This window comes from Mustela lutreola, chromosome 7 (assembly GCF_030435805.1).
Source record: "Mustela lutreola isolate mMusLut2 chromosome 7, mMusLut2.pri, whole genome shotgun sequence".
Classification (NCBI taxonomy): Eukaryota; Metazoa; Chordata; class Mammalia; order Carnivora; family Mustelidae; genus Mustela; species Mustela lutreola.
This window is the reverse complement of record NC_081296.1, coordinates 87227739-87240913: the sequence shown is the minus strand read 5'-3', so window position 1 is coordinate 87240913 and position 13175 is coordinate 87227739. Positions and strand designations below refer to the sequence as shown.

General features: G+C 35.7%; 1 protein-coding gene across 2 annotated transcripts in view; it reads right to left on the bottom strand.

Annotated features, from left to right (window-relative positions):
- Positions 1-1038: 1038 nt before the first annotated feature.
- SCFD1 (sec1 family domain containing 1) overlaps positions 1039-13175 on the bottom strand; it is a 105460-nt gene continuing 93323 nt past the window's right edge. Inside the window, exons 23-25 of one of the 2 annotated variants that reach the window (XM_059181827.1) lie at positions 12056-12121; positions 4458-4526; positions 1039-1256 (exon numbers count right to left, since the gene is read on the bottom strand). In XM_059181827.1, the coding sequence (XP_059037810.1) occupies positions 1233-1256; positions 4458-4526; positions 12056-12121 (159 nt within the window). In that variant the 3' untranslated portion in view covers positions 1039-1232. The remainder of the gene's footprint in view (positions 1257-4457; positions 4527-12055; positions 12122-13175) is intronic. The other variant, XM_059181829.1, reaches the window with a different exon arrangement.

The window sequence follows — 13175 nt, the reverse complement described above, 5'->3', positions numbered from 1 at the left end:
TGGGTTTGTATGAGGTTGCAGGGATGGAGCCCCCATGATAGGATTAGTACTCTTATAAGGGGATCACAGTATTAGGAATCCTTACTCTGTGAAGATACCAGAAGATGGCTCCCAGCAGTACCAGAAAGAGGGTCTTCACCAAACACAGATCTGCTGGTTTCTTAGCCTCCCAAGCTATGTGAAATACATATAAGCCATTCATCTATGGTTATGTGTTTTAGCAGTAAAAACATTAAATTCTATCTCAAGAGTAAGTCAGATTAGTAGGCCACTAACCAAATTGACCTCTTTTTTTGACCTGAGCTTAGAATGATGGCACTGACTCATGAGGGTTGGGAGTACAGAAAGAAACAGTCCTACGACTCTTCCTCTTCCGTTTTATCTATTATCAGGATATCTATAACATTATAGATTCCTCTTAATGAGGCTCATTAGGAGGAAAAGGTCCCTGGCTTTTCAGTAAGAATTTTTTTTTTCTGTAGCGACTGGCTTGCTTTTATCTTATGGCTGCCTTGAGTTTCAAGACTGATCAACATTCCTTGTTCCTACATACCAGGAAGGTCTGAACCAAATTTAACACTTAATTTTACATATTTTTTAGAACTTCATGGGATAAATGTTTTGTATTGGTCCAATCTAGATATTTGTTGTTGCCATTAGATAAAGAAGGATACTGTGATAAAATGTACATAGGTGTGCCAGAGGAAGATTATTAAAGTATCCACTTAAAGGCTAGAGGCAACATGGGGGAACCAGAAAAACACGGGAAAGTAATTTTACAATTAAAATGCATACAAGTAAAAAAAATGCATACAAATAGGAGATTCATGAACCAGTCAAGCAACATTTGCATGTTTCTTAAATGTTCACTGGCTTCAATCATAAGAAATCAATTACCATACTGATATATATATAAAAAAAAAATATATATATATATATATTTATATATATATATGATATTTTAACATTATATTCAGGCAGAGTTTTCTTTCCTTCCTAAGCACTTTGTTTCTCAGTTGTCAAACATGAGAGAGAATGTACAATTTTAAAAATTTATTTCTGAAATACTTTATTCTTTTAATTAGTACACATTATATTAAGTATAGAATTTCCTTAAAAATTAACTCTTAGTTTCATGGTTAGGACACTGATATGAAGAAGAAATCATCTGGCTCTTTTGACTTTTCTTCTACATTTATCCAAGTAGATTCTCATATTAAAGTTCTTCCGTGTTATTTCTGTCCAAGTTGTGACAGCTAAAACAAAACAGAGTAACTTTAATCAAAAAAGAAATTTATGCATTCAAACATATTTGTAAACACCTTAAAAATGTATTCTTAAATGTATTCTTAAAATCCTAGGTTCTCATTTTGTTCACTGCGTTTATATAGAGAATAATAAATTTTCACTCAATGTTTACCACCAATTCAAATGTTTAAGTAGATCTTTTAAAACTGAATAATAATAAAGGCTGTCATGGTAAAAAAAATATCAATATAGGTAGAAATCAACAAATGGAAAACAAAAACTCTGAGAATAAAGTCAGTATTAACTCAGTATGAGATGTAAAGGAAAATATCAGTTGCAGCTTTACTGTTGAGAGTTTACTTCTTCACATAATTAGATATTTCTAGCACATGATTAAAAAAAAAAAAGTTTTTCAGTTCTGGAAGGCTGGATAAACTACTGGCCTAATTCTCCCAGGGATAGCAATCATAAACCTTAAACAAATACAAAAAACCAACTACTGGAAGGCCATGGAGAGCAAGTGAAAGCTGGTAGGTTTGGGAAGAGAACAATTACTTGGAAGGGGAGACTAGCTAGCACTGGCTGAGTTCCCTGGTTCTTTGGCTCTTAGCCTAAAGAACCAGAGTACAGGGAGCAACTAAGTCCTCTGAATATTAGAGGAAATCCTGGAAACGAGAGGGAAAGCGTGAAGGAGCCCTAAATTTTGTGTATAAACTTTTCCTAAACCTGTAGTGAAACCCTGAATCATGCATGAATGAGAGAGACTAAGAAGCAAGATGTGAGCTGCTGCCCAAGAGACAGTTTGACATGTTGAGTCTAACCAAGTTAATTGCCTGCTCAAAGCCCAGATCAGCACTCCAGAGAAACAGAATTTAGTTCCCAAAAAATACATTCACAATGTTTAGGATACAATCTATCTAAAATTAATGTATGAAGGAACAGGAAGATTGGAACCATTCTCTAGGGGTAAAGACAGGAGATACAGTGAGATAGATGATCCATGTGCTGTAATTAAAAAAGACAGGGTTTAAAAGCAGCTATGACAACTATCCTCAGTGAAATAATCGAGAGTATGTTCACAATGAAAAGACAGAAAATCCCAGCAGAGAAATACAAACTCTATTAAAAAACAAAAAACACAAATGAATATTTAAGAACTGGTAAATACAAAATTATTCAAATAGCCAAAAGAAGATAACAAAAGAAAGAGTGAATCTGAAGACAGTTCAACTTAAAGTATATACTCTAAAGAACAGAATCAGGGGTACCTGGTTGCCTGAGTTGGAATGGCATGCTACTCTTGACCTTGGGGTCCTGAGTTCAAGTCCCAAATTGGGTGTAGAGATTACTTAAATAAGAAAACTTTAAAAAAAATCTTAGACAAAAAACCCCAAACAGAATGCTCAGAGATCTTTGGCATAATATAAAAGGTTGAACATATAGGTGACTGGAGTCTGAAAAGGAGAGGAGAAAATTGGGCATAAAATAATTCAAGAAAGAACAGCTGTACATGGCCTAAATTTGGTGAAGGTACAAATTGACAGAGTCAAGAAGCTCAGCGATCCCCAAATAAGATAAATATACAAGAAGTCATAAATACACAAGAAGTCATATCTATATACACATCCTAACTGCTAAAAACCAAACATAATGAGGAAATCATGAAAAATTTCACATCACATGCAAAATTGTATGAATCTTAATACTGCTGCCTTCCTATCAGAAACAATGGAGAGTATAAGACTGTGAAATAACATCTTTAAAGTTTTGAAAAACTATCAATCCAGATTTCTATATCCAGCAAAAATATTTAAGAATATAGGTAAAATACATTCTCATATAAAAGAAAATTAAGAGAATTCACTGTTAGTATACCAGAGCTATAATAAATCCTAAAAGTTTTGCAGTCAACAGATGGAAATTAAAATCTACTAGAGGTAGTAGGGATGAAGAACGCTGGAAATCAAATCTGTGTAAATGCAAAGGATTTCCTTATGATACAGATGACCGAAGTGGAAATGATAACACTGTCCACTGTCTTGTGAGGTTAATGACACAGAGATGTAAAATATATCACAATCACAGAAGAGCTGAGGGAATGGGTCTATAGGGTTGCAAGGTTTCTATATTTAATGCAAGTGGCAGTATATTAACTGTAGTTTCTAAACAGTTAAAGATGTATAGATTGTGATCTCTAGAGCAACTGTTAAAATTAATAATGCAGAGCTCAGCTAAAATACAGAAGTGTTCAAATAATACAAAGAAAGGCAGGAAAGGAGGAACAGAGGATGGCCCAACTATTTCAAACTAACAGAAAGCAAACAGTAGGGGCGCCTAAGTGGCTCAGTGGGTTAAAGTCTGTGCCTTCAGCTCAGGTCATGACCCCAGGGTCCTGGGATTGAGCCCCACATCGGGATCTCTGCTCAGTGGGGAGCCTGCTTCCTCCTTTCTCTCTCCCTGCCTGCCTTTCTGCCTACTTGTGATCTCTGTCAAATAAATAAATAAAATCTTAAAAAACAAAACAAAAACCCACAAACAGTAAAATGCTGGATTACTTTGAAATTACTGAAGTTGTAGCAATGAACTGAATAAAGAATGGATAAATGAGTAGGTATCTTATAAAGCAAGTACAGTGAAATGTTAATGGGGAGTGTACCTGTGTTCACTCTACCTTCTCGAACTTTTCTGTATTCCCCTCTCAGTGGGCAACTACATTAAGGTTAAAAATACAAAAAAACCCATCCTGAGGATAAGAAAGTTATGCCGGAAAAGGATGGTAGGAAAAGGGCGCTGTTGGGGTTTTTATGGCAGCCCAGGCAAAAACGAGTGAACATCACTGGTTAGACTATGGAGCATTCCCAGTAATTAGCTTCGACAAAGTTAATTTCTTAGCCCAATTTGTGAGATGGTTGGCAAAGTCAGAAATGTGGACAGTATAAAAGGAAATGGTGAACCAAATTTTGCCTGAGTACACTACTCCACTTTTAATTTTTCTGAATTTATCTTTTCATAGATTTGGGATACTAGAAATAATGTTACTTATCAGAGTTTTCTGTATAGTTGTTCATAGCAAAATCTTGTATTTTTATAGCTCTATGGGTTTTGACTTCAGCTGGCTTAAATGAATATGATGATTCTCTTGCTCTCTTTTGAAAAACATCAACAGCAAGTTATGATTTGTTAAGAGAAACTAACAAGGTGCACTTTACCTGTTTTATGAACTGTGTAGCATTAAAAAGTTCACTGCAGCCATATAAAATGTGTTTGCCTTGTTTCCCCTGTAAAAATAAGAGAAAACTCCTATAAGTAAGTAACAAGTAGTATTTTCAATATTCCTAAGAACAGTGATCAAGGCTAATAAGACTTTTTATTATTCTTTAAGGTTTTCTTCAGGGGTGGAGGCAGCTGTTGAATTTTAGTGTACAAATGTTGATCCTAAAACTAATGGAAAAAAAGTGGTGAAATGGGAATGTTTTTTGAAAAATGTATTAGAGTACCCTGTTGGTACCATTTATACTGAAAACAGAAGGAATCTGATGACCACCATATTTCACAGGAACAACAACTGTCTACAAAATCCTAGGCCAACACTCATCCAATGTGGGATCTGTACTACTTGAAGAAAACATTCCTATGGTTTGGTTATGCTGACAGTAGGTTATGCTGACAGTAGGACATGGTACAAATAGCATGAATTGTATCCGCAGTTTCATTTGTGCAATACATTATTTATATATTAATACACTTCATTTTGTAACTCCTTATGAATTTCATTCCTAATTTTGGCAGAATACTGTAACCCAATTATAGCAGTCAAAATGTCTACTGCAGAATTTTGGTAAGTCCTTAATTATTCTATGTATTGTGTACTTCAAGGAAAATTCATTTCTTCTGTAATGTAAAAAGTTTATTCTACAACAAAGCAAATATGGTAATTTGTCAAGAAACAGAATTATGGCTTTGTAATATATCACAAAAAAAGGTTTTTCTCTTGTATCAGCTGTATTAAACATGGTTGGCTCAATAAATGTCCTAGCTGGCCATTTCTGAGAACAAATAAATCAATAGTCACACAGTCACTCTCATTTTTTCAAAATGAGATGTTATGTGCAGCAACCACATAGGGTTGGTCATGTAAGTGGGATTCTTGAGGCTCCACAGGATATACTTATATAAGACATTAATAAAGGTAGAGATCACAGCAAAGGAGGATAAAAAAAGCATAGGAAACATTAGAAGGGTCCAAATATCCCAGGCACAGCTTCCAGGATTCCATCTCAGTAGCATAGGGCACACTTAATTTTCAATTGTGAACCACCAAGTTACAGTGAAGATAGACACACCCTGGTTGCAGTCCCCTGCAGCCCCACTCTTGTCTCAGGGGTCTTTTATATCTCTCTGATCATGTAACCAAAATCAGGGTGCATAACCAGGCTCAGTAGCAGAAGAAAACATTACAGAAATTGGGCGCAAATCATCAATATTTACATTTCTATTAAACAGTGGTGACAAACTAGTGCAAGTTGCCCCCAGTCTATCTTGGGCCCTAGCCCAGGACTAGGGCTGACTGACTAGTTAGTACATTACATTCAGTTAGCCAGCTGTCAGCACATGGCTCCCAAGATTCCCAGAGATAAGTAAGCACAGGGTTGAAACGAACTACCTGAGATTAATCCTGTACTATAGGTTTAAACATTGCAGTTTACCAATATTCCTGTGCAAACTTCTCAATTATGCACAAACTTGATACATCTTTCTTCCATTAAAAACTGAACTTTAAGAAATATACCAGTACCTGGATTCAAGGTAGCAATTATTAACTACATCTAGTTCATTCTCTAGCCAGTCATCTCTAGCCAGTCATCTTCCGTCAAGAGCACAATCTGTGGTGGCTTTAAGTTCAATTACTGATACATCTGGTTACCTATTACCAACTTTTTTTTTTTTTTCCTTTGGGGGTCAGCATGCTTTTACTTCCAAATTGCTTTTGGATATCAGTGCATATTATTTCTGCAACTATAAAATGAAACAAAAGGCTACAGGTACACTTATTCAAAGCCTACTGTATACTTTATATATTTGTTCAGAGCACCTATGCAAATGACTGAGTCCCCGAAAACCCTCAAGAGTCTGAATTATTCCTTTTGGAAATTTACCTTATAACTTCAAAATGTCTGATACTATTACTGGAGAATCAGATATTAGAAATTTCTAAACTATACTTTTGCTTTAACAAATATACCTCCATACATAAATGTCTGCTCTCAAAATCAGACAAAGTAAGAAGATGGTTACTTAGGAGCACATGGGTGGCTCATTCAGCTAAGTGCCTTTGGGTGAGGTCATGATCCTGGAGTCCTGAGACTGAGCCGAGTCAGGATCCCGACTCAGCCCAGGGCTTGCTTCTCCCTCTGCTCATCTTCCCTGCTAGAGTGCTCTCTCAAATTAATAAGATCTTTAAAAAAATAAAAATAAAAAAGGAAGATGGTTATTTGTATGATGAAGGATTGACTACCAGTTTCATTTCACAGCTGGTTCTACTGGTATGTTCAGAAGGTCAATGTCCATGCATTTTTTTCTAGTACATTTCACGTGTAAGGCAGGTACATCTTTGCAGAGATGTGAAAAGCCTTTGTGAAGCCTATTGATTTGGGGGCTACCAGAGTGTCATTTATCTAACCACTGTTGTGGCAGAGCTAGTATGTTCTATGTAACAATCACAAATAATTTTCTTGTATTTTTGGAAGGTTGAGTCTTAGCCTCAGTATATTTGAATTTTTTTTTAACCTTTTGACCCCTTTCACCCATTTCTCCCACCTACCTCTAGCAACCACAAATCTGTTCTCTAAATCTAAGAGCTTTTAAAATTAATTAATTAATTAATTTTTGGAGAGAGAGAGAACACATGAGCAGAGGGGCAGAGAGAATCTCAAGCACACTGTATGCTGTGTGTAGAGCCCAAAGCAGGGCTCAATCTCATGACCCCGAGATCACGACCTGAGCTGAAACCAAGAGTCGAATGCTTAACTGACTCAGCCACGCAGGTGCCCCATGAGTTTCTTTTTCTTTTTTTTTTAAATGAGTCCACATATAAGAGAAACAATATGGGGTCTTTCTTATTTCACTTAGGATAATGCCTCCTCCATCCATGCATGTTGTCACAAATGGCAAGATTTCATTCTTTTTTATGGCACATACGCATGCACAATTTCTTTACCATTCATCTATCAATGGATATTTAAGTTGTTTCCATATCTTGGCTCCTGTAAACAATGCTGCAGTGACTATAAGGGTACACATATCTTCTCCAGCTAGTGTTTTTGTTTTCTTCACATAAATACTCAGAAGTCGAATTGCTGGATGGTAGTTCTATTTTTACTTTTTTGAGGAAACTCCATGTTGTTTTCCATAGTGGCTGCACCAATTTACATTCCCACCAACGATGCATGAGGGTCTCCCTTCCTCTGTGTGGTTGACACATTTGTTATTTATTTATTTATTTATTTGATAGGGGGATAGTCATTTTAACAGGTATGAGGTGAATTTCATTGTGGTTTTCACTTACATTTCCCTGATGATTAATGATGCTGACCATCTTTTCATCTGTCTGTTGGCCATATGTACGTCTTGTTTGGAAAAGAATGTCTGTTCAGGTCCTCTGCACTTTTTTTTCTTTTTAAAAGATTTTATTTATTTGACAGAGATCACAAGTAGGCAGAGAGGCAGGCAGAGAGGGAGGAAGGGAAGCAGGATCCCCGCTGAGCAGAGAGCCCGGCACAGGGCTGAGATCATGACCTGAGCCGAAGGCAGAGGCTTTAACCCACTGAGCCACCCAGGTGCCCCTCCTCTGCAAATTTTTAATTGGATTATTTTCTGGTGTTGAGTTGTATAAGTTCTTTGTATATTCTGGATATTAATCCCTTGTCAGATACATTATTTGCAAACATATTTTCCTATTCAGTAGGCTGCCTATTCCTTTTGTTGATGGTTTCCGTTGCTGTGGGGAAACTTTTTACTATGATGTAATCTCATTTATTTTTGCTTTTGTTGCTTTGGCTTTTGGTGTCAGATTAAAAAGATCACTGCTAAGACCCATGTCAGTCACGGAATTGACTGCTTGTTTTCTTCTATGAGTTTTATGATTTCAGGTCTTATGTTCAAATCCTTAATTCATTTTGAGCTAATTTGTGTGTATAGTATAAAATAGAGATCGATTTCACTTTATTCTTTTACATGTGGCTGTCTAGCTTTCCTAGCACCATTTATTGAAGAGACTGTCCTGTGCCCCACTGTACATTCCTGACATCTTTGTTGTAAATTAATGTACCATATGTTGTATGGGTTTATTTCTGGGCTTTCAGTTCTCTTCCACTGATATATGTGATTGTTTTTATGCTAGTACCATACTGTTTTATTACCACAGCTTTGTAATACAGTTTGAAATTAGAAGATGTGATGCCCCCAGCTTTATTCTTCTTTCTCAAGATTACTTTGGCTATTAATGGTCTTCTGTGGCTTCTGACAAATTTAGGATTGTTTATTTTATTTCTGTGAAAAAGTGCCACTGGAATTTTGTCAGGGATTACAATGAACCAATCAACAGGTTTGGAGTATGGACACTTCAACAATATTGATTCTTTCAATCATGAACACAAAATATCTCTATGTCTTCAGTGGCTTGTAGTTTACAATAAACATGCCTTTCATTAAATTTATTCCTAGGTACTTAATTTTTTTAAATGTGACTGTAAATGGGACTGTTTTCTTGATTTATCTGATAGTTTATTAGTGTATAGAAATGCAACAGCTATCTGGGTATTATTTTTATATCCTGCAACTGTACTGAGTTCTGACAGTTTTTGAGAGTCCCTGGTATTTTCTCTATATGTCATCTGCTAATAGTGACATGAGTTTTAACTTTCTTTCCAATTTGGACGCCTTTTCTTTCTTATTCTTGCCTAATTCATACTACATGCAAAATTTACTCAAAATGGATCAATGATCTACATCTAAGAGTGAAAAGGTTTTTCTTTTCTTTTAGAAGTCTTTTCAAGACCTTAGATTTGACAAAGGACTCCTAGATATGACACCAAAAGCATGAGCAACAATACAAATTGGATTTCAAAAAAATTAGAAAAAAACTCTTGTACTTTAAAAAACACCATCTAAAAGTGCAAAGGTAACCTAAAGAATGGGAGAAAATATTTGTAAATCACATATCTGATAAGGGACTTGTTTCCAGATTATATAAGGTACTCTTAAAACTCAATAATAAAAGGGCAAACACCTAAATTTTTAAATGGGCAACAATCTGAATAGACATTTCTCCAAAGAAGAGAGAGAAATCACCAATAAGTAATGAAAATATGCTTCACATCCTAAGTAATCAGGGAAATGAAAATCAAAACCACACTGAGATACCACCTCACTCCCACTAGGATAGTCAGAATCAAAAAGTCCAATAACAAGTGCTGGTGATGACGTGGAGAAGTCAAAATCTTCATACATGGCTTCCGTGAATGCAGAATGGTGCAGTCTGTTTGGAAAACAGTCTAGCAATTCCTGAAACACTTAATCATATAAGTTACAGTGATCCAGGAATTCCACTCCTAGGTATACACCTAAGATAAATGAAAACATATATTTACACAGAATGACAATAGCCTATGACCTTTGGTTCCATGTAGACAGCAACCGGTTTCATCCAGAATAGACAATCATTTTGGATTTGGGTTTGTGCATCTGGTTATTGCAGCAAACACCTTTAACACTCTATTAGAAGCCTCAGCAGAAAGCATTTCATTTTGGGCTCTTTTTATATTTTACTTGACAAACCCATTTTGCTATGGGTGCAGTTCATTAAGAGTGCTAAGAAGCCTCATATACAACAGACTGACTTACATACCTCACCAGACACAAAGTAGCGGACTGACTAAAAACTGGAACAGACATTTAGACACATTTCCTAAACTGAACACCTGTCCTGCCGAGACAGAGTAGCTTGTATGATGGAATGTGTGTTAAAATGTAACAGGCATACAACTCTACAGGAGAATCAACAGGGGATAGATTTTTAAGATACTGCAGGAAGAAAAAGGGAGAGATGAAGAGGGTAATAACATAGGAACTAACAAAAATTTATTCTGCATTTCTGTAGTCAAATGCTCTACCACTGAGCTATACCCCCTTATTCTGCATTTCTAAAAATGTTTTTTTCTCTATGTGATCCTGTAATACAGGGACATGGATTAATTCCAAACATGACACCAAAATACTACCTCTAAATCTGTCTGAGGCATGATGGAAAGGGCTGTTTCTACTTTTTGCCTGTCTAAACTGGGATTAACAGGTGGACCAGACAGTCCTATAAGCTTGCACTTACCCAACCCTACCCAGGAATGGACCAAGGGGAAAGCATTCTCACACTGCTGCCTGCCTTATCCATCAGTCATCTTCCTGAATCTGACCGTCTTCTAAACCTGGGGTCAAATTCTAAGAAAAATGACTGACGCAAGGAAAGAATGAAATTTTGGACTCTCCGAAAAGGAGCCAATAAGTGAATAACACAAAAGGGAAAAAGTAACATTATCTCTGTACCTTGTAAGAGGCCAGGAGTAAGAGTAATACTATGAGCTATCCTTACATGCCTACAAGGTTTGCAGAAAACTGCCTCCTTCATTTGAAACTGAAGGTCCAAGATGGGTTCCAGTTCAAAAGATTGAATTTGCAGTTACCCATATTGTAGGTCCTGATGATGCCAATAACATCTTGGGGATAGACACTTGCAATAATTCTAATCCTTTTTCTTTTACACTTTCTCATTTCATAGGTTTGATGTATTTTCTAAGATCCCTCTGCAGAGGCAAAATTAGGATACTACTGCCACTAACATGTATACAAAATAATTTGTTCAACAACAGAGCTGAAGACCACAGTGTAGCTGTTACCCTAAGTAATGATCTGTTAAAGGTGCTTGGATATGGGAACTTAAAATATCTACTATATGCCTGACCAGTCATAGTATCATGTGCTCTACTACCTATGTTTTTGTGGGTAGAGGATAATAATCAGGGGAAAAAAATACTTAGTAAACTGTAATTAAGTAAAGGATAAAGGGCTTACATACCTATTGCTGATAGTTTGCTGTTCTTCTGATCAAAGTGACTGATCAGAGAAAAAACTAGATTTAGTTAATTATCAATTACTTGTTACAAAGAATCAACTTACTAAAACATTTCACAAAATTAAAAATTCTGTAGTAGAAAGAGATGAGTAGTCAAGCTTATACATGATTAAAAACAAGTTTGCAGTAAAATATTTGGTAGACTGCAATGTTTCTTCAAAATTATGCTTGCAAAATCTCAACCTTTTTAAAGCCTTACATAACATAGGACATAAGGAATGATCATTATTTAATGTAATTCTGTTGCCCCTACATTTTAAACGGTGCTTTCCTCTTGAAGTTACACCCTCTCCTTCATATACTTTTGCACAGTTGTCTGTCATTCCCTGCTGCTATGAGCTTCAAGTGGTCTCTGAATATTTAAAGTCAAATTAAGATAGCTTCCAAGTACATTGCATCAATAAGATACATTATTTTCCAGATTAACTACAATTTTAGGCTAGAAACGTGACAGGAATTGGAAAACAATGAGCTTACAGGCATTTCCCCTTTATGAGGACTTTTAGCCTACGACCAGGAAAGGGGGTAAGAGTCAGAAGAGCCATCAGAGAATGCTAGTATGCTGAAGACAAAGAACAACTGTGAAACATGAAAGGATTAAAGAATAAAAAGGCCAACATGTACCTTTATATAGTCAACAAGATTTTGGTATTCAATGTAGTTGCCTCCTCCCACTACAAAAACAATTGCCTAAAAATGCAGACAAAAAAAAAAAAAGGTAAGTTGAAAGAAACAGTATTTTACCTTTTAACCAACATGGTTTTTAGTTCAAAGCATTATTATACAACTTACATAAAAAAATTACAAACTAGCAAAAGGTCACATCCTAAGCACCTAATGCTACTTTAATTAAAAAGCAATTTGTTTCTAAAAAGTGTAAAGAGGAAAGTAAATCTCATTCTTCAGTTAAGTAATAGCAAGTAAATCTAAAGGGCTTCCTCCAAAAGCCTTTTTAAAAATTTAAGGTTATTTATTGTAGGTAGGAAAAACGAAACTTGGCATATAATTTCCAAAACGTTCTTTACTAATTTTTGTTAAGAAGCTTCTTGTATTTCAAATGAAAACAGAGTCATAGTTATCTTCACAAAAGTCTGGAAGCCAATTTTAGAAACGAGTTCCACACACAAAAAACTTTTACCATAGTCTTAGACTTCTTTTTCATGAATTACCCAATTTTGTGTCCCTTTTTAAAAAGATTTTTACTTAAATTCCAGTTAGTTACTATACAGTATAGTATTAGATTCAAGTGTATAATACAGGGATTCAACAGTTCCATAAACATCAGGCGCTCTTTGTAGCAAGTGTACTCCTTAATCCCAGTCCCCCAACCCACATCCCCTCTTGTAACCATTAGCCTGTTCTCTATAGTTAAGAGTGTTTCTTGGTTTGTCTCTTTTTTCTCCATGCTCATTTGTTTTGTTTGTTAATTCTACATATGAGTGAAATCATAAGGTATGTCTCTCTCCGGCTTATTTCACTTAGTATAATATACTCTAGCTCTATCCATGTTGTTGCAAATGTCAAGATTTTGTTCTTTTTATGGCTAATAGTCCACTGTAAAAATACATCTTCTGTACCCAGTCATCAGTCAATGGACACTTACATGAGCAGTGATGCTCAATCAGCATCACTCATCATCAGGGAAATACAAATCAAAACCACCATGAGATACCACTTCACACCTGTTAGAATGGCTAAAATCAACAACACAAAAAACAACAGGTGTTGGGGAGGATGTGGAGTA